We start from the raw sequence: 24774 nt of genomic DNA, 5'->3' as shown, positions 1-24774 counted from the left end.
GTTTCTCAGTAGAAGTGGTTCTCAGAAAATACTGCAAGAGGAACTGTCACCTCCTCCTACCCCTCAACCCCCAGCCCCCAGGTCAGAGACAATTAACCAGAGTCAGGTGGCCCCTGGACTAAGCCATGCAGGAATTTTAAATCCTCTGCTGTGTGGGAGGGGTGCTCCCCTGCTCTAAGTTGCCCCAAGTGAGGTTAAGGTCTCTGGGTTGAATGGAGCAGAAGCCAGGGCTCTGGTTGCCTGGGGCCATATCTCCACTATGAAGTCCCTTGAAGCCTGGGGCCTCCACACTGACTAAGCAGCACCTAGGCTGGCCATGCCCCAACCCTTCTGAGGTCTAGTCTCCTCCGGCCATCTGTCTTCCAAGGCCTCCTTCACCTTGCAGTGCAGGGACTGGTGACAGAAATGAGTTAGACAGAACCATACCTTGGAGGCCCATGCAGCACAGCTACAGACATCTCACTCACGGAAATATGCAGTCACATCAGGCAGCTCCTGACCTGCAAACACAACACAGCCATGCCCAACCCCCACAGGCCTGCACAGAACCCATGGTTACAGAGACACCCAGCCACATGCCTAAGCAAGCATGGCCCCAGCCCAGGTGCCATCCTTACAGTTGATGATTTAGGTTTCACTCAGGGAGAAAAATACTGGGCTCTCTGGAGTCTTCTCATCTGCCACCCATGGACTCACTAAACACACAAACAATTCAAGACCCCCAAAGTGACCTTCCAGAGTCCTCAACATGAGATCAAAGCAGTGCTGGCAAGAACAGACCCTGCTGCCTTCTCCAAGGTAAGCCATGAAACAGAAGCCAAGCAGCAGGACAGCCCCCACTCTAAAATGTCTGCAGATTATGGGAGGGCAGTGAAGGGGTGGCAGGTCCCAGTGCCTGCCGGTTGACAGATGCTGCCCAAAGCCACCGCCCCCCATCTCTTCCTCGGCTATGGCCTGGCCTCTGAAATAATTAGCAATTCTGCTCGACAAAACACCAGCCCGATGGGATAATAAACTCCAACATCTGTCAGAAGAGTGAGCTCCTATGGAATTGCCAAGAGAAACATTTTTCTCCTCATTCAATTCACATTTAAATCGAAAACAACCCCTCCAAGTCTGCGCCAGGCCGGCGGCACAGGGCTCCGGGAGCCCACAAGCTGTTCCCGGGCCCGCAAAGAGGCTTGGCGAGCGGCGATCACTCACTCAAATTAACAAATCATTTTATTTAGAAATGAAGAGAATTTGTAAGTGACGGATGGCTTCAGTGCCACTGAGGAGGCGGGAAAGCATTGGCCCTGCAGCCGTGCAGGGTGGGCAGCCCCACATCTCCCAGTAGAAAGGCCTCCTGGAGAACGCAGGTCATGGGAGCCAGCACTTGCCACCTTCCCAACTGCCCAGTGTGACCAGCAGGCTAAGGATTCCACTGCCATTCTCTGGTGGGACACTGAGGGTCAGTGAGGTATCTAAGACTCCCAGTTGCTCCCACTGGTGAGAGAACACAGGTTCCACCTTGAGGGAGCCCACCAGGGTTGGTTCTGCCCAAAAGCACCTTGGGGCCTCCAATTGCATTTTTGGGCTGTAAAAGGGGGCTATGTAGAGAGGCCTGATCCCTGGAGTTGCCAATACAATTACCCTTCCGAAACAGAAGTTCTGGAGGCCTAAGATCCAGGCCTAGGGCCGCAGATTCACCATCTGTACAATCAAGTATATGGACTTGGACTGCCAAGGCCTTCCCAGCTATGAGAGCCTCTGAAGACTGGGTATCAAATATTGATTAATGAAAAAACAACTGCTGATATGTCCCAGTCCTGTCCAGACCCCTCCCTTGGGGTTCCCATAGGGTCCACACATCTTCCATCATACCCCTCCTTAGGGTGCCTGCAGTACCTGTGTCTCCATCAGGTCCTCTCTTCTGGGCTCCCATAGTGCCTGTGTGCACCTCATCAAGGAATTCACTGCTCTGTCCTGCAATTTCCTAGCAGACTGTATAGTCTCTGAGGCAGGGACAATGCTGTTTTTTTCCACCCCAGTGGGTTTTTTTCCATACCCAGCACTTGGTAAATATGTAGTGAATGAATGAATGGAGGATTGGATAGATGGATGAATGAATGAATGTAAGGATCCTGGCTGTGCAAACACTCAAATACATGAGACAGGGGTTTGATACATGTCTGATCATTATGATACACTCTCACAGCTCCATATCTTTTCATATATCATTCCCTTTGCCCTGCATGATGGTATCCCCATCATCCATGTGGGCAATTAATTGTTCCCAGCTTTTACTGCCCAGGTCAGTTGCCCTCTGGTCTGGGCCTCTTCCTGCTTAGCTTCTCCTGCTCTACACCCTTGTCAATCAAGTATATAGATTTGAACTGCCAAGGCCCTCCCAGCTATGAGAGCCTCTGAAGACTGGGTATCAAATATTGATTAATGAAAAAACAACTGCTGACATTGATACCCAATATTTGATACCCAGTCTTCAGAGGCTCTCATAGCTGGGAGGGTCTTGGTAGTCCAAGTCTATATACTTGTCATAGCTGTGGCTACAGTGGGGCAGGCACCAAGCTGTTGTACAAGGCTGACCTTGGACCAGGTTTGCTTGAGGTCACATTGGAGCTGATTCCTCCTTGTCCCTCCTCTGGCCAGGGCTGGGCCTGTGGGGGGCTTGGAGTATGATCCACTTCTGAGAGCTTCCCAGTTGGGAATTTTAGGAGATGCTGAAACAAATCCAGAAATGCTCCTGGAGGGTAGAGGGGGTTTTGGAGAGGCAAGAAGACAGGAGACAGGGCCAGAGGGATGCAGCGTGATGGAGAGATTCCCAGGCAGACAGGAGGAGAGTAAGTTAAAGCCAGGAGCGATGGGGCTGACAGCAGAGGCCCAGCTGAAACCTTTGTTTCTCCTATAGACTACTTTTGTGCATGAGGTCCAGGGAAATGTCTCTCCTCCCCAAATGGTTATGGCTGTGAGCTCAGAGCTCCGCTGTGGGGAGACCCTTGGTACGCCTGCTGATTTAGTGTTCCCCACTGTGGGCTCCAGAGTGCCCCATTAAGGGAACAGCAGATAGGAACTCGGGGCTCAGAAAACCCAGATGGGACTCGGAAAACAAAGTGCACCATCCTGGACCCATGGCTCAGCAGAGGAGTGTGGAGGAGGCCACAGCACAAGCAATGGGGACCAGTTAGACCTAGCAGGAAACTTGGGAGACCTGGGTCTCAGCAGGAGCCGTGGAACCATGGTGTGGTCTTGGGCAAGTCCCTTTTCCTTTCTGAGCCTCGATTTCCCAGTCTGTAAAATAGAGATGGACCACCCTGGGACTCACCCACCTCTAGGTGCAGAGGTGAGGTGAATGGAGAAAGGGATGGGGCAGCCATGATAGGGCTGCACACTGGGAGTAAATGAGCATGCGCATGTGTGTCCACCAGGTGCACAAAGGTGTACACACACACAGGCATGCATGGGCTAAGATGCACATGTCCACATGTATTTCATGCACATGTGTGTGCATGTCTATTTGCAGGCCTCCACATGGGGGTGTGGGCTCTGCATGTGTTCCTGCAGTTGCAGACAGGGAGGCAGGACATGTGCACATGCGTCTTATACACATACATGTTTGTGAGTCCTAAAGCATGCCACACGAGAACCTGAAAGTGAGATTGCCATGCTGGTACAGCAGAAACCTTGAGGTAATAGAGTTCTCACTTTTCCTCTCACTCCCAAACTCTTCTAGTGTAGACACATGCCTCACGTATACCCCCATACATGCAGGCTGTCATGGAGGCCCCTGGCTCGCCACTTAGCCATACATACTGGCACATGTATCTATCCAGCACCATGCCTGACATACACATGGGGTACATCTCAGCCACACAACAGTCCTTCATGAGTAGATAGGCACCCCGCTTGATTTTAGCCTAGGCAGGCCCTGCCACCATTGCTGGTGAACTCCAAAGGGCACTTGGAGTTCTCTTTTGCTGACAACAGCAGCTGCTCAAGGTGACCTGGGGCTGGCAACCCAGGAAGATCCAGCACTGGCTGCTGTGCCCACACCGCACCTCTCACCACCTACTCACAGGCACCACTCAGCAGGCCCTGCTGGGCATGGGGCAGGTTCCTGCAGAGCTCTGGGGAGGGTCCTGCCTACTGAGGCTTCCAGCAGGGGCAGGACTGGACAGGGAGAGGGGAAACCCCGCGGATTCTAAGGAAGTTGGGTTACTGGTGGGGAGACAGGGCTCAGACTGTGAGCCAGAAGGAAGGTTTTCCTCCTCACCACCTTCACCCCCACTCGGGCCGTAGGCTTGCACTTGCAGTCATGGGGAGGGGTGCTGACACCTCTCCTCACTATTCTGCTGTGTCTTTTCTCTGACACTCCTTTAACAGCCTATTATGCATCTTCACATTGCTTGCCTACCCTCTGCCTCCTGTTTGGACCACAAGGTCCCTGAGGGCAGGACCAGATCTATTTCTGTCACTGTGGAGTCTCCAGCAAAAAGCACAGGGCCTGGCACACAGTAGACACTCAGCATGTACTTGGAGAATGAATGGATGGGTAGAGTCTGGCATGAAAGGTTAGGAGAGCACCAACCTATTCTACAGTGGGAGGAAGCGCTCCCTTATCCTTGCCCATCTCAGGGTTGGAGCCAGTCAGGAAGAGGTGTCAGTGCTGAGGCCTGCCCTGTGAGGGATATATAGGCTCATCCCTTATGATCACTCCCAATCCTGCCATGCCCAGAGCCATAGGGCATCTGCAGAGGAAGTGGGCACTGCCTGAGGTTAGACCAGGCCAGGACACACAGTAGGGGCTCAACATATGTCTGCAAAATGAACAAGCAATACCCCTGCCTGACACAAGAGGCTGCCAGGGCTTCCAGTGCCCGGATTCTAAACCCCTGTGTCCAGTGTCCAAGGCTCCCACTGCTCCTTCTACCTACTTGGCCCTGTACCACCCCCACCTCCAAATAGTCCCCAGTGCAGGGTCCCTCCCTGCCTTTGTTTGTGCTGGGCTCCTACTTGGCCACCCATCCCTCCTCCCAGTCAATTCTAATTTTGCCCCATTCCCAAATCTTGTCATGGCCCCATCCAGCTCCATGGGGATGTCTCCCTGAGTACTCCCAGGGCCAGTCAGAGAGGCATCTGGGTCTGCAAAACAGGGCACATGCGAGGAGCATCAGGAGGGGTTGTCTAGGGAAGTATGTGTGTGGGAGCCCTTGTTCTAGCTTCACAGGACCACCACTTCCATTGCAGATCTTCATTGGGGCGTCCTGGTGCTCTCCATGAGGGCCAGTTACAGGCTGCTACAGGCAGGAGAGGGAAAACCAGGATAAGGGACGGAGGGGAGAGGTCCCTTAGAGGCAATGCCCCTGTTCCTCCCTCATGTCTGGGGCCTGGCTGGAGTCTTGAGTCCCTGAGCCTTTGGGGTCCTGGCCTCTGGGGGTAGGAGATGTATAACCATGGGGAAGGGCATCTCAGGGTGCAATATGGGGATATTCCTGGATGAGTCTGTGAGTTTGTGGAGGGCTTCCCAGGCTAAACCTGGAAGCCCTCAGATGGAGGTACTCAGGCTGTAGAGGACTGGGGGTGGTGAGAGGAACACAGGGAAGTGGTGACTCAATTACTATCTTCTGGGCCAGGGAGGACTTACTGGAAGGGGAGTCTATGCTGAAGTTATCTAGAGGTAGAGCCAAGGAAAGAGGCTTAGCTGTCAGCAAGAGAGATCACGGTCAGATACAAGGAAGAACTTCTAGACATTTGGTGGACGCTAATTCTAAAATGAGAACCTGAGGATCTGATGTTATCTCCCTCCAGAGATAGGGTCAGGCTAATAGACCATTGCTTGGGAAAGTGGGGGGTAGGTCAGCCCCCTCCAGCTCATAATCAGAGATGCTGTTCTGGTTCTCTGATGTCAAGAACCTGTGTCTCTAGCATCCCTGGGGCCCTGATCTTATGAGCCAGGACTTGACCTTGTGCTCCTGAGCTCTGTGTTGGGAATTCTAAATGTGAAGCCTCAGTGACCCAGCTGGTGACCTTGAGGCCCATGATACCAACTCTGGGCTGCTTCTCGCTTCGCCTGATAAGTAACTCTGTGCGTACTTCCCCAACCTGTGAGCGGTGGGCTCAGGAGTGACTGTGAGGTTACCAGAGTTACCACCGCCCTTGTGGGAGAGTGGAGCCCTTTTTTACTTGGAAATCCCAGCCTGTTTAATGGGCATGTGCTGTAGGTTAGAATTATTATGTGAGATGTGATGGAGCACATGCAGAGCCCTCAGGAGCTGGTGCCACCCTCCACATCACGGCTGGAGCCTTCAGAAATGCCTCCCTCATGCTATGGCCATACCACCATGAGCGTGACTGACTAAGCAGGTGGGGCCTGGTTACTACTTGGATGGGAAATTGCCTGGGAATAACAAGTGCAGTAGGCTTTAGAAAAAAAATAAAAGAAATGTCTCCCCTGGCTGAGGGAGAAGCCATGGAGGGGGGCAGAGGGCAGAGGACAGAGGGTGGCCGGTAGCCTCCCCAGAGCCAGGCTCTGGTTCCCTGGGTTCCCCATGGAGACCCAGCGAGGCCTGGCCTCTGCTCATTGCCTGCCATCTCTCTTTCCCCACCTCTCCTTCTAAGAGGAAAATCACAGAGAAGCAAACCTTGCGGGGAGAAAGGAGAATGTTTTTAATTAAAAGTTTAAGAGAATTCACATCCCGAGGGAGTAGCAGCAAGAGAAGGCGGGGAGATGACGGGGGCAGTGGAGGGGAGAACGGGAAAGTAGGCCATACCAGCCCAGTCTTTCCAGCTGCCCAGTTGGGGTCCACTGCTGCAGCAGGCTCTGAGCCACACAGGGTCCACTGTACAGATGAGGCCTTGGCAACCTCTGGTTTTCCACCTGGGGAATGGGTGGGGACTCACCCGTGTTGTCTGGATGAGGCCAGCACCAAATTCTGAGGCTAAAACAGCTTGAACTGCTGTGCTGCTCCACCTATGGGGCCAGGCAGGCAGATGTTCCTGCTGCCAGGAAGGAGGATGAGGCCTGGTGCCACGGGCTGGAGCTGTTGTGCTGGGTCGGGGCTGAGGCCTGGACACATGTGACCCATTGGGGGACTCTAAGGTACCCTGCTTATAGTCTACTGCCCAGCTGCCTGATAGCTGGACCACACCTTGGTGGAGGTGGAAGGGTGTGGGGGCTCAGGCAGCCCCTCAGCTGTGGGACATCATCTGACAGGTGGGGTGGACAGATAGGTGATAATGAAGATCACTGGAGTTCCTATTAGCTGAGAGTTTGCTGCACGCCTGGCAACAGGCTCAGCCCATCCACGCATGGCCATGTGTGCTGAGTAGAGGCCATGTTGATGTCCCTCGCTCCTTCCTACTCACTCCCTGCCAGCCTAAGGGTGGGCCATGCCATTTAGTTTCTCATTAGTCTGAGTCCAGCTTGGGCCTGAGCAGTCCCTGGCTATGAATAGGTTGCACGGGCACTCCTGGGGCAGGGCTTTGTCAGGCTTGAGCCATCCCTTCTTCTTGGCACTGGGAGGGCTCTGACACCTTCAGGAGCAGTGCACTGACTTCCATCTACTCACCAGGCCCTGGAGATGGGACGTGTGTGGAGGGGGCATGTGTCAGTGCATGTGTTCCCTGTGTGTTGGGGACAGGTTTAGAGCTGACCTGTGAGGTAACCCCAGACCTAGAAATCATTCTTCACCTCATCCCCTCCTGCCCTTTCCTAAGAAAAAAAAGTGAGGGGAATATATAACAGATGCATTATTTTGGAAAATGGACTGATTACATAGTAGTAATGCAGGGAGATGAGTTTAGCAAAAGAAGATTTGATAAAAGGAGGTCCAGGTATACACATGGGTGGTGGGGAAAGGCCAGTGGTATCCTCAGGAGACTGTGAACATTGCTACTTCTGCCTGAGCCATGGGGAGTAGGGACAGTGGCACCCTCACTCAGGCCACAGTCACAAAGCTGGGCTGTCACCGCCATCCATAGGGGAAGCACAGATTGGTCCATTTGTCTCTTTAAATTTCCATTACTTATCTGCTAGGCTTGGGGACAGAACCTCCTGACTCTTGCACCTGACTGGTTATGGAGACAGATCAGCCCAGGGCACTCCTCCTACCTCACAGTGCTCTATTCCCCAACTCTTCGACCCTTGGCACTACAGATACACAGGAAGATGATCTGGAACCTCGATGCCCATCAGTCTAAAAACCAGCCCCAGCAGGGTCCTGAGGCCCCAGGAGCCAAGGGTCTAAGATGCAAGCTCAGAAAAGCTTCAGGCCCCTCCAAACTCCCAGCAGGAATATGAACTTGATGCTAAACTTGCATCGGGACACCAAAATATGAATCCATGTAGAAGGCCATGCCATCTGACCCCCTGTGACTGTGAGCCTCCCACTGCTGCTCCCTACAAGCTCTCTGGCTCATCTCCCAGAGAAGAGTCAGCAAACATCTGAGGAAGGAAGGCAAGAGGCAGGTAAGGAATGCTTTCCACTTCTTGACAGTTCCCATTGGGCCATGAGGGTTCAGTCTTCTCACCCTGCAGCTTGCTCCTGCCTCATAAGTGGCATGTCCCCCAACCATCCTCTTCAGCACCAGGAGTTGCCCCAGAATATTCCACTCTTGCTGCCTCACCTAATCCTGAGTCATTCCCTACCACCTGGCCCACAGGCCTTCATCCTCTCTCCTGACAACCACAATAGCCTCCAATCTGACCACTCCACTTCCTAGGGACTGAAGTCTAACTGTCCACCCCAATTCAGAACTCAGGGGGTTCCAGACCCCAGGTGAACCTGACAGCCACACTGGGCTCTACTGGATCTTCCATTTCACTCCTCCCTCCCTGAAGCTCGCCCTGTGCTGTTCTCTTTCTCAGGATGCTCTTCCCCACTCTCTGAGTAGCAAGCCTCCTCCTCCACTCTAGCTTTAGCCTCAGTGCCACCTCACTGTGGTTCCATGTAACTAAAACACTTTTCCATCTGAAAGTGGGGTCAAGAGACAGGAATCTGTCCTGCCAAGCCCCTCCTGGAGCCAAGGGTCCAAGGAGATGTAGGCTTGGAAAAGCCTAAGCTCCTTCTTGTAATGGTGAAGACCATGTGGCACATGCACATCTGCAAGCTGGCCAAGTCTCAGCTCATAGGATCTTCTTGACAAACCCACCAAGAGACTCTTATCGCTCACCTTATAGATGAAGAAATTGAGGACAGAAAGGAGATCACTAGCAAAGGCCATGCAGCTGATGTGTCAGTGTTGCAGATGTGGCCTCACCTGGTCCTTCTACCTCTTGATTCAGTTGCCTGGTCCATGCCCTGGAAGTCTACATCCAGGTGAGTAACCCTCAAAGGCTCATTTTTGGACAACTTACTTATGAAGTGGACAGGGGTCTTATTTCAGAAGTGAACAGGATTTAGAGGCCTGGTTCTGCCATGTGGCCAACTGATCCTATGTGGCAGAGCAGCATTGACTGAAGCAAAAAACCTGGGTTCTTCCCAGACCCAGGGGAAGTCACTCTCCCTCTTTGGTCCTCTGTTCTTCTATCTGTCTCTGATAGCTGTCTCTCAGTGTCAGCCACCAACCTAAAGCTGCCCATCTCTTTCCTCCCCAGGGCTGTGACTCTCTGATCCCTGGCCCACGCCTACATAGCTCATGCACAGATGTCAGCTTGCCTGGTTTATGGTCTCATGGAGACTCTCCTCTCCTGGAGTTCCCATCCTCTGCCCTGGCCCTGTTTTGCTGCCTATCTGTCTAGTCATCTGTTCATCTGCCTGACTGCTTAGGCCTCCTCTCCTCAGCTGCTACCGGATATGATGACTGGGGACACAGGGGAGGAGAGGGCTGGGGGAGGCCATTGGGATTTTCCATAGAGGGTTGGGGAGGCCCTATACTTAACCTTCAAAGGCTTGAAGGCTCCCTCTGCCAGGAAGTCCCCTGAGTTGTGCCAAGGGGAGAATGCCCTCCTGGCTGGTTCTCTGTAGGTTCCACACCCTGCCTAGGGCTGCCCTTGATGGTTCCGACACCTGCCCAGCCCAAGCCTGGCAGTCATATGGGGTGAATGGGTGGGCCACAGATGAGGAGTTGCTCACTTGCCCACTGACCTTGCTCCTCCTGAACCCCAGGAACCCCAGGAACCCTGGTGGCTGGAGGGACTGGACCCCAGGAACCCTGGTGGCTGGAGGATGGGGCTTCATGCCCTGGTCGATCTCCATAACTGGGCTCCAGCTGGTGTTGACATAGCAAACATGCTGCAACTCCCATTTGCCGAGGCACAGAGTGGGCAAACACTGGAGGCTGCAACAAAGGACCCGACGACCGTGATCAGCCTCTCAAACAAGGGCCTCAGGGTCTGTGCCAGGAAGCAGGAAGCTTAAAGCAGCCTGACAGTTTGGCCCTCAGAGGTGGGAGCTGGGGACCAGGCCCTTGACAAGACCCCCAGAGAGAAGAGGGCTGGCAGGAGGTCCTGCAGCCCAGGGTGGTTCACACACTGGGTGGAGCTAAAGTCTGTTTGCATGGCCCATCCCATGTAATATCCCTGGAGCGTTCCTTACTGAACTGGTGTCACCAAAGCCTGGTCATAAAGCCTGATGACAGATCTGTGAGGTCACACTTGTTCCAACTGTACAGGTAGGGAAACCGAGGCCCAGAGAGTGTGGCTCGGTGCTGCTCAAGTACAAGTGGGGGCTGCAGCACAGGGCATGTGATGTCCCTGATTCCTGGACACCTTCTGTGCTCCAGGCCCAGCCATGTGCACAGTGTGCCATGGTGCACCTGTCTAAGAGGGAGTCATGGCCAAAGGTTCTTTTTGGGAGCAGTGCAAGGTCAGGACTGTGTGGGACGTGGTCGCTGGGTGAGGTCTCAGCTAGGCCCTATGGAGTCCCATGCACGCTTCTGCCTAGAGGTCTGCCTCAGAGTGCATCTGTGCACTGCTCTGTGAAACCAGTCAGCAGGCAAGACCACCCACCACCACAGGCACACACACACTAGAGCACACACAGACACACATGCGCACTCTGCCTCTGGCCTTTGTGTTGTGCTGTTCCCTCTGCCTTGGGCACTCTTCTTCCCTTACTCTTGCTTGCCTGGCTAAATCCTCCCTCCCCTCAGGACCCCTAAGTCTGATCAAGCATCCCCATGGACTTATCCCTTGTGGCATGCATCACATAACCTTCATCTTGAGCAGACCGTACTCCTCAAGGTAGGGGCCCTGCAAGTCTGTTCCCCCAGTCCCTGTACCTGGTAATCTGGCACTGGGCCAGCACACAACAAGTGCTCAGTGCTCAGTACATGGAGGTTGAAGCATCTGGTATCCCATGAAATGATAAGCCAGGGCCAACCAGCCTCCTCCAGGAAAACCTCAGAGACCCCTACCTGGAGTTACCATAGCACCTGGGGCTGGTGAAGACTTCAGGTGTTAGCTTGGGGAAGACAGCTGAGGGTCTAGGAGGGACCTGAGGGCCTTCTTGCTGCCTAGGCCCTCCACTATGAAGCTAGGTCTGTGGCAGTATGCCTTCTCCACCAGCACCCCGTGAGCCTCGGCTCCCCTCTCCTGCAGGCACCCACTGCAGAGGCAGTGGGAGGCATCACTCACTAAGCATTTAAAGGCACAGAAAGTGGGGCGAGAGAAGCGACTGGCTGTTCCCGGGGCCATGCTGCCAGGGTCATGTGCAGAGCTCAGGTGGTTAGCCCTGCGCCTCGCCTCCATCACCCCCACGTGCCCTCTAGCCTGCAGGAAACTGACCCCAGGCAGCACCCCTCCAAGCCCAGTGCTTTTATGTCAGTGGACTCAGCCTGAATGGGTTCTGCTCATTCTCACTGCTAGGCTATGCTGGGGCTGGGGAACTCTGCTGAGATGCCTTCCTTTCTCCTTGTCTCCACCTTTGGAAATCTCTGCCTTCCCAGGCTCTGCTCAAACGGTCACCTCCTCCAGGCTGTTTTCTTAGACTTAGCTGCTCTGTGCACTGGGACCCTATAGCCTGTTGTTTGTCTCCTTGAAGTCTGGGACCCTGGAGGGCAGGGATCAGCCTGGCCACCATCTTGTTCTTCCTCACATGTACCCCACCCTCCCCCTGCCCTCAAACACGAGAGTTTCAGAGCAAAGGGCCAGACGCTATTAAAACTCAATTAAATTTCTCGCTTTTCTGATCCGAAATTAGACTAGTTTGTCCCTGTGGCACCTGCAGGCCCTTTTCCTCCGCCTCCTTGCATCTGCCCCCTTTGCCAGGTAGGACCCCCAGAGAAGTGGGAAGAAGCAGGAGGGGATCCTCCCTCAGCATAGGCCTCCTCTCAGGAGTGGAGTCCATTGTGTTTTCCCAGTGCCCAGGGTTCATTTTCTTCTCTGGCTGACTCCCATCCTCCATGCCCTAAATTCCCCCTTCTGTGGGGTGCAGGGGTATTAAAAAGGGAACCTGGGGCAACGGCTGCATTTGGAGCCCCTCTAACTGGGTCCAGGCACCCTCTCCAGCCTCCCCCAGCACTCCCCAGTCGAGGTCCTGTTCCAGGCACTTGCTTGTGCTCTGCCCTCTACCCTGTATACCCTCATCTTTCCCCTCCCCGACCCTGGCCATCCCCTCTGTCCCAGTCAGCATCATTCTGCTTCCTCCCAGTCCCTGGGAGCTCTGGGAGGGGCAGGGTAAGCAAGGGGAACTGTAATCTTGTCTCAGCCAGGCAGTGGCCAGGGCTGGCATCTAGTCCCTGAGCCTCTGTTTCTTCAACTATAAGAGCAAGTAGAGACTGGAATCACACCTGGCCTAGGGCCAGGTTTAAAGAGGTTTGCTGAATGACTGAGTGAGCAAGTGAATGACAGGGAAATGAAATGACAGTCCCAGAAAATGTACCTGGCATCAAGAGCAGGGCCATTGGACAGGAGAGGTTCTTGGAGTGAGACTTGGGTCCAGGGCGTCTCAGCCAAGGTGTCTTCACGAGGGCGTGGGGTGGTGTTGGGGTGCAATGCCAGTCAGGGCAAGTGGAATGTTGGGCTTCCTGGCCTGACACATGTGTGCATTCAGCCCTTTCCTCTTGCCTTCAGGCACTGCCACTCAGTGGCAGCGTGTGGGTGTGTGAGGCTGACTCACCGGCTCTGTGGGCCTCAGGGATATTGCGCCCCAGTCCTCCTAGACCCTTTCTTTGACTGGCGGATGCTGAGGGATGACCACTGGTCTTCTGACTCCTCCTGTGACCCCTGTACCTTGGGAAAAGTCCCAAGAGAAGGCCCTATTCCACAGGGACAATCTCAGGAACCATAGAGGCCCAGCCCCTAATCCACACCTAACTTTTCCTTGCCAGGCCCTTGTCTGACAACCACTAGCTCAGGCAGGTGGGTAAAGATGAAGGAACTATATATCTCTTCTGAGAACCCATTGGCCATGCCCAGCCACACCCACCTGCACTGTCTCCCTTGACATTCCCAGGAGGCTAGTCCACAGCCCTGCTAGAACATCTGGAGACCTTTGGGGTCTCTGGATTCTCAGCTGCCAGACAGGGATACGGGCAGGGAAGGCTGTTCCCTCATTCATGTCCACTAGCTGTTGGGAGTAGCATGTCTTCGCCCAGGGCTCACACTGACCCCAAGCACCCTTGGGTGAGTCAAGAGTAGATAACAGTCTACCTTCACATCTTCACACATCCTGGCCACCTCCTCTGAGGAGTCCTTTCTGACCTCCATCCCCAAGTGGTCGCTTTCTGCCACTGTATGCTCCCTGGTTTCTCCTGGGCACTCATTGCCACCAAGTCCCCCTTCTCATTTCCTTGCTGGCCAGCTCTCCAACTGCCTCCCTCGGTAGGCAGAGGGCTCCACAGGCTCCCACACAATAGGCGTTCAACAGATACCCATTCACTGAAGCTTCCCCCCATCCCTGGGGACCCCCAGCCAGCTTCTCTGGGCGGCACCTTGCCAGGAAGCAGCAGCAATGTTTGGGTGAGGGGAGAATAATCAGCTGTAAACGCTGCAATCAGGGAGAAAAGGCTGCTCGGGCGCTTAGCGCCCACGCGTGCGCCTAATTGGCTCCACGTGTCTGCAGCTCCTTTCAAGAGCGGGAAAGTGGAAGGGTCAAGATCTCTTAATGTTCATAATGGAAGGGAGGCAGAAGCCACTGCCAGCCCCACATAAACACCTTTTAATTGCCCAGAGAAGAGTGGGTGGAGGCAACCAGCACTATAGGACCTCCTGCTTGTCTGTTCACCATGACAGTGCCTTTCAGATTCCCTAGTGTGGAGTCAGAACCCAGAGGCTAAGTTCCAACCAGAACCCAGAGCCACAGCCATGGCATCTATTCTACAAATGTCCTTGGCAGTAGGTGACACCTGTGTCCTGGTCCTCCGGGGGCTAGCCTATTTGTCTCACTTCCATAAATGAATGTACCAGTGGATCCAGCTGAACTGATCTCTAGTTGCCTCAATGCTAAACTTTCCCCCTAAATCCTCGCTGCCTCCTCCAGGCAGCTTTCCCTGTTACCCCTTTGGACAGAAGGGATCTTTCTCCTGCTGGAGTTACACTGTTCCATCTATAGGTCCCCAATGTCTCCCCGCTCATGGAGTTCTATGCATCACGGCTGCATCTCTCTGTCCTATTAGACCAGTGATTCTGGGGCAACTTTACCCCGAGGCAATATTTGAAATACTTTTGGTCATTACAACTGGAAGAGTGGTGTACTACTGGCATCTAGTGGGTAGAGGGCAAGGGTGCTGCTAACATCCTCCAGTGTACACAGCAGCCCCCTACAACAAAGAACGATGCAGTTCAATATGTCAATAGTGCTAAGGTTGAGAACCCCTGCTTTAGATGAAGCTTTAGAAAGGAAACAGCAAGTGGGAGCCAGGCAGAACATTCTCCCTCTTGAGAGTGGTCTGCTGTGCCACAGTCCCTGGCCCCCGGCTCATACCTCCTGCTCCTCTGAACATCCAGCCCAGAGCCCAGTTCTTGAACAGACTCAGCTACACTGCCAACAATGCATCAGTTTAATTGGGTTAAGTGGCCATTAGTGGCAAAAGCAGGGCGGCTGTGTGCAGAAGGGTTTTTAATTTTACTCTTTAAATGATGCTCACTCCCCAGAGAGGCCATTGATGGTGGGAACGCTGCCCACTGGAGCCCCCAGAACCAAGGACAGAGCTCCACCTATCCCTGCCCCATCCATTTGAGCCTCATGGGGGGGAGGTGTAGGAGGTATGCTCAGTGTCTTGTCTCCACCACCTAAGGAAAAAACTGAGTGGGTAGGGACTTGCCCAGGGTCACTAGGTCACCACAGAGCAAGCCCCTGTCAGAAGAGACCTGTGCCCCATTTTCTGTTCCCTTAGCCGTGTACCCCTGTGAACAGAAAGTGCCATGGGGTCACTAATGACAGCACAGAGGAGGGCTGAGTTAGGGGGCAGTTTGTGGGGTCTGGAGCCCAACTACCTAGATCTAAAGCCTAGTTTTGCTGTGAGACCTGGGGCAAGTGGCTAAACCTCTCTGAGACTCAGTTTCCTCAAATATAAAATGGGAATAAGAGAAGTAACCCAAAGATTTGAGGCAAGGATGGGGAGCAATGCAGAGTGTTCAGGTGCATCTTGGGTCTGGCACTTGGTGGATACTCAGAACGAGGCCAGTAATCATGGGAAGGAATGATTTCTTCCATTTTAGGGGAGAAGTCCTGAACTCTGAATCTACACAGAATTATCAAACAATACCTGCCACACCCCTGGAGAATCTGATGTATTTGAGCTGAGGTAGGGGCTGGGTGTCATGATTTTAAGAGCTCTCAAGTGATTCCAATGTGCAAACAGGGTTGAAAAAAAAAAACACAACACTACATTAAAGCAAAAGCAAAAGGTACAACATCTGGAAAGACTTGGCCTCTGGTACATGGGAGGGACCCGAAGGGGGTGGAGAGCACAATCATGGCAGGAAGGGCTGAGTTTAAGCCCAGGGATGGGGGCTCTAGGTTCTGGATTCCAGCTAGGCCTCTCACTGCGCCTGGCTTGTCTTAGGTTGGAGGTGAAAGGGCCTCCCTGAATGCAGGCTTCTAGCCACCACACTGACATCCTTTGAGAACCTGCTCTGGCCTAGCTCCCCTATCCCTGGGCTTCCCATTCTCCAGGAACCAAGCTCACTAGGCCACAATGCCTTTGGCCTTGCCCCCCAAAGAAAAGGCAGGAATCTTTCTAAGTGGGGTCCTCTGTCACTTTATCCAGGGCAGTGCCTCCTCCCATGGTCTCTCCTCTGAGCCATGCATAACAGGTACCAGAAATGGTGCTGAAGAGAGCACAAACTTCAAGGACACTGTCCACACTATGGCCTTTATGAGTGATGGCTCCTGGAGTTGAAACCAGAGGTACACAACTGGTTTCCTTCCTGGGCAGGGAGGGTGCTCATGTCCATATTTTACAGAGGGAGAACTATGGCCTGGGAGAGCATGGGACTGAGAGTTCCAAGAGGGCAGGAACAGGTCCTGTCCCTCACTGCATAGTGCATGGCCATTGGGAAATGTTGGCGCAACTGGCCATTGGGGAATGTTGGTCAATAGATGGAAGGAGGAATATATAAATGAAGAGAAGACCTTTCTGAGACAGGGGCCATATGCCAAGGACCCAGCCGGTAGGACAGGAGAGTACTGTTTTGGGTCCAACTCTGTCCACAGTGCACTGGAAGAACTAGGGTATCTTGCTATCCCTCCTGGGACTCAAGACCCTAAGAGAATGGGCCCTGGGTAGTTGCAGTTCTAAGACAGGTTCCCCTCCATGTCTCCAAAAGCAAAAGTGGCTAGCATGTTTCCTGGACTTGGGGATGCTAGTGGCCTATGTTGCAAAGTTCCTGATCTGGCCTGCTCCTGCCTGGCTCTTGGCCCCAGAATCTACCCTTTGCAGCTTGGAGAAACTCATTACAAACATCTGATTGTCTCTGATTAGATGAGACAATGAACTTCGGTCCTTCGTTGCTCAGCTCCCTCTTTGCAAGTCCCAAATTAAAATTCCAGACCGGAGCAAAGGATTTAAATTGGATTACTGGATGGGGTCCAGGGAGAGAGAAACAATGCAGTGGGGGTGGGGGTGGGGTAGCGGGCAGGCCCCAATACTTCTCCCTCCATAAATACTCAGGCTACAAACAAATGTGGAAAAGGAGAAAGGACTAGGACTTGATTAAGAGCACATTTAAAATATAATTAAGACCAAAGTCCATCTTTTTTTTTTTTAGAGACAGAGTCTTGTTCTGTTGCCCAGGGCAGAGTGCAGTGGTGTGATCATAGCTCACTGCAGCCTTGAACGCCTGGGCCCAAGTGATCCTCCTGTCTTGGCCTCCCAAGTAGTTAAGACTACAGGTGCACACCACCACATCCAGCTTTTTTTTTTTTTTTTTTTGAGTTGGAGTCTCACTCTGTCACCCAGACTGGAGTGCAACGGCCGCTCTTGGCCACTGCAGCCTCGACCTGCTGGGTTCCGGCGATACTTCTGCCTCAGCCTTCCAAGTAGCTGGAACTACAGGCGTGCGCTACCATGAGCTAATTTTTGATTTCTTGTAGAGATGAGGTCTCGCCAAGTTGCCCAGGTGGGTCTCAAATCCGTGGGCTCAGGCAATCCACTCACCTCAGCCTCCCAAGGTGCTGAGGTTACAGGCTGAGCCACCGAGCCCAGCCTTATTTTATTTTTTGTAGAGACAGGGTCTTGCCTATGTTGCCCAGGCTGGTCTCAAACTCTTGGTCTCATGTGATTCTCCCACCCTGGCTTCCCAAAGTGCTGGGATTAAAGCTCATCTTGAACAACCTGGACCAAGAAGGGGGAAGGGTGGTTTTCTCCTTCTTATGGGGATATGGGCAGGGATATCTCATGGACCTGGAGCCAGGGGGGCAGCAGGAGTTCACTGGCAGTGGTGGGAGGGTAAGAGCTGGGGCTCTGTGCCTACCTCAGGAATAATGTGGAGAGTCAAGGGACTCGTTCAGGGTCAGAAAGACCTGGGTTCAAATCCTGACTCTGCTGCATGGCCTGATGCATGGCTCCTCTGAGTCTCAGTGTTCCCCTCTGTGAAGTAGGGGTGGCAAAGCTTCCTTCATGGAGCTGCTGTGCGAATGGCATGTGATAGATTCAGCACACAGTAAGTGCCCGATGTGTGCCTTTCTCTATCATTCTTCTATTGAAAATAACTAGTATTTAGTGCTTACTGTGTACCAGGCTATGGTAGGGCTGCAGATGCAGTGGAAAGGGAAAAAAATATCTGTCTTGCCTCACAAGACAGGGTCCAGCATATGAAATGCAGGGAGAGGGCTGAGACCAGGACCTCAGGCCTTTATTTGTTCCCCCCAAGCTATCAGAATGGATTGTTTCTTTGAGGGGTGGGGAAAGGGGCTTGGAAAGAGATACAGTCCTGCTGTTCCCAATGGGGATAGGCAGGGTGCTGGACCCTGGGCTCCATGTGTGGGGGTCAGGTCAGGCATCCATCAGAGTTACCAATCAGCACCCCCACTGAGGGGACCAGTCCTGCAGTCTGGGTGAGTGGCAGGCCCCGAGGCCTGAAGGAGTCCCCATCCCACATTTATCAAATGGTTCCAACACAAGGTCAGGACTGGGCGGCTACATTTGTAAACTGGGCAGGGGGCAACAAAGTTAGGAAGTAGTGTGTAAAGGAAGGATCTGGAATGAGGAAGAGAGAGACAAAGGGACAGAGAACACGAGGAAGGAGGGGAGCATGTCTAGGTCGGGCCCAGTTATTGGAAAGGCAAGGAGGAAAGGCAAGAAGTTGGGGCTGCTTTAGGGACATCCTGGCTCTCCAGGAACTGAGGCTGCTGTTCCTGCTGAAGGCTTGGTTCTGCCTCCTCCTCATGACAGCTCATCCTCCCAACTGTCTCCCCATACCTGTGACTAGGAGATCCTGAAAGTCAGGCAGAGTGGGGCTGGGCTAGGACCTCAGAATCTACTTTCTCCTCCCAGTCCTGGGATACAGCTTCCCCCATTCCATGACCCAGGTCACTCAGGGGCATACAGAGAACCCATCAGGGAGCAGAGCCCAGCTCCTGGAGAGAGGGACTCTAGTTCTCTCCAGGGGCCTGGAAATGGTGACATCTGGGCTGGGGTGTCTACCCTGACTTAACTCTGCAAGGGCCCTGGCCTGAGCCTGGGCACAGCTTGTGTAGACTTGCTCATTTTAAAAAACTGCTTTATTAAGATACAATTCATACACCAGCAAATTTACCCAAATAAAGTATATGATTTAGTGACTTTTAGTATATTCAGAGTTGTGCAACTATCACCAAGATCTAATTTTAGAATATTTTCATCACCCCAAAAGAAACCCTGTACCCATTAGCCAGCCCTCCCTATCCCTTCCCCTCTGGCCCAAGGCAACTACTAATCTACTTTCCATTTCTATGAATTTGTCCATTCTGGACATGTCATAGAAATGGGACCACACAATATGCAGTCTTTTGTAACTGGCTTCTTTCACTTAGCATAATGTTTTCGGGTTCATCCATGTTGGAGCATGTGTTGGGACTTCATTACTTTTTATTGGATTGGTCTATCTCTGGCACAGGCTAGGGTCGTTGTGGATGTGCCTCTGATCCAGAGGCATTGGGATGCCCCTCATTCATTTATTCATGGCCTGCCCTGGGCACTCTGCAGCTGCAGAAGCCCCTTCCCATCTGCTCTCCATGGGATGGGCTGAGGGTCAGAGGTCTGCGTGCTTTGTCAGGGCAGCCTAGCAGGTCCTGGAACCCCACAGAGCCATAGTGCCTGGGAGCTGACAGGCATGATCTCTTTGCATATAGACGGGGAGATTGAGGTCCAGAACAGGGCAGAGAAACATTCAAAGTCATGGGCAAAGCAGCCCCCAGCCTATGTGGCCACAACCTTCTCTGTGGGGTCCCCAGAGACCCTCAACACTGCCACCCCATCAGAGCCTGCATCTCACCTCAGGGACAGAGACTCCATCCTGGCCAGGTGCTTACCCAAGGCACCACTCATAGACAGACCTGGGGACCCAGAGGAATAGAAAGATCCTGGGTACAGAATGGGGGAGGAGAAGGGCTTTCCTGGGTCTCACCCTCATGTCCACATGGGGCCACCAAGACTCCAAGTCACCCTAACGCAGCCTACTCCAGATAATACCACCCTGTTCCTGCAGCAACTGCTCACAGTCCACATGGGCACAGCCTTGCTAAATGGCCTAACTTGAATTCAAGAGGGCCACATGTTTACAAAGGGTCAGGATACTGCCCTCAGAGTGCAGGGCCATTTCACCTGGCCCTGCCTCAATGCCCCTGCCCGCCCCCAATTCACCCAACACACATGCCTACCTTCAGGGCCTGCACCTTCCTGTCCAGCAGGCTCTCAATGTCCCCTGCCACCTTCTCCACCAACTTTTGAGGCTCATTCTCCTGCACCTCAAAGAGGTTCCGATTGTCCTTGTAGATCTGTAAGGAAGCAGAGGCTGGGGTGAGGCTAGGTGGTCCCACATTCCCATGCTGTGGTCCCTGAAGAACCCCTGTATACAGCTAATATCAGCATAGTCCTCATACCTACCCTGCCCTGACCCTGGCTTTGACCTCTGAGAGAGGGCATGGAAGTCCAGTGCCCCCAAAGACTCAAACGAGGGGCAAGGCCAGGGGCGAGCTTGCATCTGGGATGAGGGCCCAGTTAGGGCCAGTGGTTCTGATTGGTGAAATTGGCTTGTCATTGCCTTCTCTGGGCCTCAGGGTCCTACTTTTAGGAGCCATGAGCAGCAACCCTTGACTAGCTCAGGGTAACTGTGAACGGCAAAGGGGGAAGGGTGGGCTGAACAAGAGGCCGGAGACTGGGTATTATGGGAAAATAGAGCCAATAAGCACACACCCATATCTCAACACGAAGATGCTCTCATAGCTACACATATACACACACAATCACCCTTCCATATGGGCTCAGGCATCCATACCCCTCTTTGAGGGGAATGCCCCAGGGCACTTGCAGAAACTGCAGTGGAAGCTCTGGGCACCCCTAAGCCTCCTCTGCCATTTAGGGCACAGAACATGGGGAGCAGAGACCAAGGAAAAAAGGACAGACTGGGGGAAGTGAATCTGCCCATCCTTCCTCCGGGGGATGGGTCTGTGCGCACGTGTATGTGGCAGTGGAAATCTGATGGTGTGTGTGTGTGCGCGCGTTATGGCTCAATACATCTGTTTAAGTGCATGTGCATGTGTTGGTGTGTTGGGAGTGGGGTGGGGTTAGGGCTTTTAGATGAAGCCTGAGGGCTTATATGTAAGTCTTAGGAGATTTCTGCAAGTATCTTTATTCAAGGCTGGGGTCTTGGGTTGTGCATGTGCGTGTGCATATGTGTGTTTGTGTGTGTGTATGTGTGTATGCATCATACAGCTTTGCATTGTTTCCATATGTCCATTCAGGTGACCCCAGGAAGTCTGTGCCCCAAGCACAGGCTCCTTCACCACCAGAGGTCACAGAATAGGCAGCCACGACTGAGCCATGCCACTAGGCTGAGCAGAAGTGAAGGGATGTGGAGAGACAGAGAAAGGAGGTGATGAGGAAGGATAAGGAGGTGGGAGAGGCAGCTGACGAAAGACAGGCAGAGAGAGATAAGGTCGGCAGAGTGACAGCAAGACGGTGGGGAGATAAGGCCTCATCATCTGACAGGGGGATGAGGGAGGAGGAGAGCTGGTGCTGCTGGAGCCCCTGCCCTGCTGCCCACCTAGCGCCTGGCAGTCCAAGGGTTAAAGCACTGCACAAAGCCGACTCAGGCAATCTTCTCCTCCTCCCACCACCCTCCATCCCTCCCAGCTTCTTTTCTTTTTGTCCTTCTTTTAGAACAAAATAATTTGTGGTGAAGTCGCTCCTTCCCGCAGAGTAGTGGCAATTATGGGGTGAGATTCGAGGCTTGGCCACATGGCCAGGGAGGGTGGAGGCCCCAAGTGGGTACCAGGCTGTTCCCTGGACTCCTGGGCCCTGCCTCAGGACAGAGGTCCTCAGGTGGAAGACAGTGTTCGAGACAGAGGGTGAGGAGGGGTTGGACCCTGGAGGTCACCGGGGAAATACAGAGAGCCTAGAGCCCAGTGCCTTACTGTTAGGGAAACTGAGGACTCAGAACTAGGAAAGGACAGGTCAAGGCCACGTGATTGAGTGGCAAAGCCAAGTCCCTAATCAGCTTCACCCATCCTTCGCAGGTTTGGGGACTACTTGGCTGACTGCCCCTGGGTGTGGCCCCGGTCTCAGTCACACCAGCTGAAACCTCTACAGAGCACCACCCCGTCCTACTTGCACCAGCAGGGGTCACAGCTGCCTGGCTTCTTCTGGACTGGGATGAAATTCCCATACCTCAGATTGTCCTGTCAAGGTCATTCCCAGGCACAGCCAGTCTGGGCTGTCCATAGCCATAGAACACCAGGATTCAAATTTGGACCATGTGGTTCTCCTTGGCCTTGGTCTCCTGGAGTCTCCAGTCCCACTCCTTCCTCCTAGGCTTGCCTGGGCATTCCACCCCATCCCAACTACCCTGTCCATGTCTCAGCCCTGGAGGTGATGATGGGGGAGCCTAGACATTGAGATGCCACTGATAGGGCACAGTCATGCAGCTTCCTTCTATCTCTCCCCTAGCATTTGTCTGTGTGCAGTGGACACTTGAAAATGTATATGCCCAATTCCATGTCCAAGAGCAGAGATCTGGGCCATCTGGGCCTGGGTCTGATTTCTCTACTTCTGCCTGCAGCTGTGTGAGCCCTTGGAGTCCAAGGATGCATCCACCATGCTTTCTTCCTGTCTCACTTCTGCCCAAGAACCTACCATGGTGTCCTTCTACTGGTCCCTGGTGCCAGCATTTGGGTCCTCTCCAGTCCACTGGCTTGCTATGCACCTGAAGGCCTCTGAGTCCTTAGCCCATGCCAACTCGCACTGCCATACCTTTGCTCATGGTATCCCTGGATCCCCTCTGCCTTTCCCTGCCTATCTAACTCCTCTCTAGAGTGAAGGCAGGGAAATAGGCTAGAAGGGGTTTCTGGGGAGGTGAGGACAGAATTCAGATGTGCAGGTCAAACTGCCTACCAAGCCTGCTCCCCAATCCCAGATGAGTCCCTGAGGCGCAACAGTGTTTGAACGGTGGGTCCCAAGTGCTTCACCCATCTCCTAAACATTCCACTGGACCTGTTCCAGTTGCTCCTGTCTCCTGGGGTGTGCTCTGAGCTGTGCCCTGAATCCCAGGAAGATCCAAGTAACATAGCTCAGCAGATGGTTCCACCCTGGGAGATAGGTCATCTCTATACTGATGTGGTTGAGGAAGGTGCTTTCCACTTGCAGGCATAGCAGGGAGCCCAGGAGAGCTCAGTGCAACTCCAGAACACAGACCCTGCCCAGGGCTAGCCCCCTCAAGCTGCAGCTTCTAGCCCTGGCCCCTGAAACAAGCTAGGAAGCAGCAGGAAGGCCAGGATGCACTGGGGGCAGGGCCTCAACATCCACAGCAGGACTGCACAGCCACTGATGTCCTTGGCCCAGAGAGTTAATTGGAAAAAGCCAACAGCTCCCACAGCAGCACAGCCAACATAGTCCCACTTCTGCCCAGGCGGCTGGACTGAGGAACATCATGGGGCCCTGCAGGCCCCAGGGTCCTGTAGCTCCATGTCAGCTGTGATAGGGAGGGAGAGGCAGACCACAGAGGGTGCCAGGATGCGGGCAGGACAGAGTAGCAGACTGGAGTCAGGTGGGCATGTGGGGGAAGGCAGGAGATACTGTAGCAGGCGGGACCGAGGGACAAGGAGAGCAGGGATGACTGAGGTTCCAAGGGATAATTCAGGAGGCTGTCTGCAGCCCCTAGTTCCCAGGAGTCCCTGCCTACCTCTACCTTGTACCATGTACCTGTAGCCACTGCTCACCTTGGGTGCCTTTCTCTCTTGAGGGCACCCCCACCTCACCAGTTATGGAGACCTGCTCATCCACCTCTTCCCTCCCCTTCCCCAGGGCTTGTTCTAACCTCAACTCTCTCTCAACTCTAGAATGCGGCATGGCATGTCTAGCTAGCCTCTGGCCTAAGGAATCACAGGGTCTGTGGAGGCTGAAGCCTCCTAGGGGGCCCAAGCCCTCCTCCAGGAAGCCTGGATGCTGGCAGGAGCAAAGGGTGCCAGCTTTATCCACACTCCTTCCTGAGAGGGGCATTGAGCTGCCAGCCCCAACATGTCTGGAACACAGAGACAGCCACCACAGGAGACTAAAGATCTCAGGACAAGTGACCTGGACAGCCCTCAATCAGATGGCATTTTCCGAAGTCACAGAAAGCCAGCAGTAGTGAAGCCCAAATCTGAGCCAGCTCTCAACCTGCCCAAGAAAAGGGGGAAGATGGAGGGGAGCAGAAAAGGAGAAGGAAGAGAAGAAAAGACAGGAGGGGAGGTGGGAGGAGGGACCAAGGAGGCTGCAAGAACAGCCCCCATTTGCTGTTGAGCCCAGCCAGGCTCTGGCCACATTTGATCTCACTAATCCCCGATACTCCTGAAGAGGTGCTATTCTGATCACCTCCATTTGGCAGAAAGGACACTGAGGGCCAGAGAAGTTAACCCACATGGTGAAGCTGAGTTTGAACCAAGTCTGTCTGATCCAAAGCCCTTGCGTTAGGTCATACTTTGTACAGTTCTGTTCCCTTCATTTATCCCTAAACTTGAAGGTGAGGTCCTTGGAAAAGGAGGCACAGGAGATAAACTGGGATGTATCTGGCTTGAAAGGCGCAGATGCAGGCTGACACTGAAGAACTGAGGCCACTGGGAGGTAGGAGGGCCATTCTGGAGGGGGGAAAGGGGAGGACTGGCAGAACCAGACTGATCGACTAACCAACCACCCAACCCTGGGAGTAAAAACAGGCAC

The 24774-nt window shown here is 53.5% G+C and overlaps 1 protein-coding gene across 4 annotated transcripts in view; it reads right to left on the bottom strand.

The window, feature by feature from the left end:
• The window catches only part of CACNA2D2 (calcium voltage-gated channel auxiliary subunit alpha2delta 2), a 139036-nt gene that overhangs the window by 50489 nt on the left and 63773 nt on the right, over positions 1 to 24774 (bottom strand). For all 4 annotated transcript variants that reach the window (XM_008053401.1, XM_008053403.1, XM_008053402.2 and 1 more), the window contains exon 3: positions 20241 to 20357. In XM_008053401.1, coding sequence (XP_008051592.1) covers positions 20241 to 20357 — 117 coding nt within the window. The remainder of the gene's footprint in view (positions 1 to 20240; positions 20358 to 24774) is intronic.

Source organism: Carlito syrichta, unplaced genomic scaffold (genome assembly GCF_000164805.1).
Source record: "Carlito syrichta isolate Samal-C Ts95f unplaced genomic scaffold, Tarsius_syrichta-2.0.1 Scaffold288153, whole genome shotgun sequence".
In the NCBI taxonomy this organism is placed as follows: Eukaryota; Metazoa; Chordata; class Mammalia; order Primates; family Tarsiidae; genus Carlito; species Carlito syrichta.
This window is presented reverse-complemented; position numbering and strand designations above follow the sequence as displayed.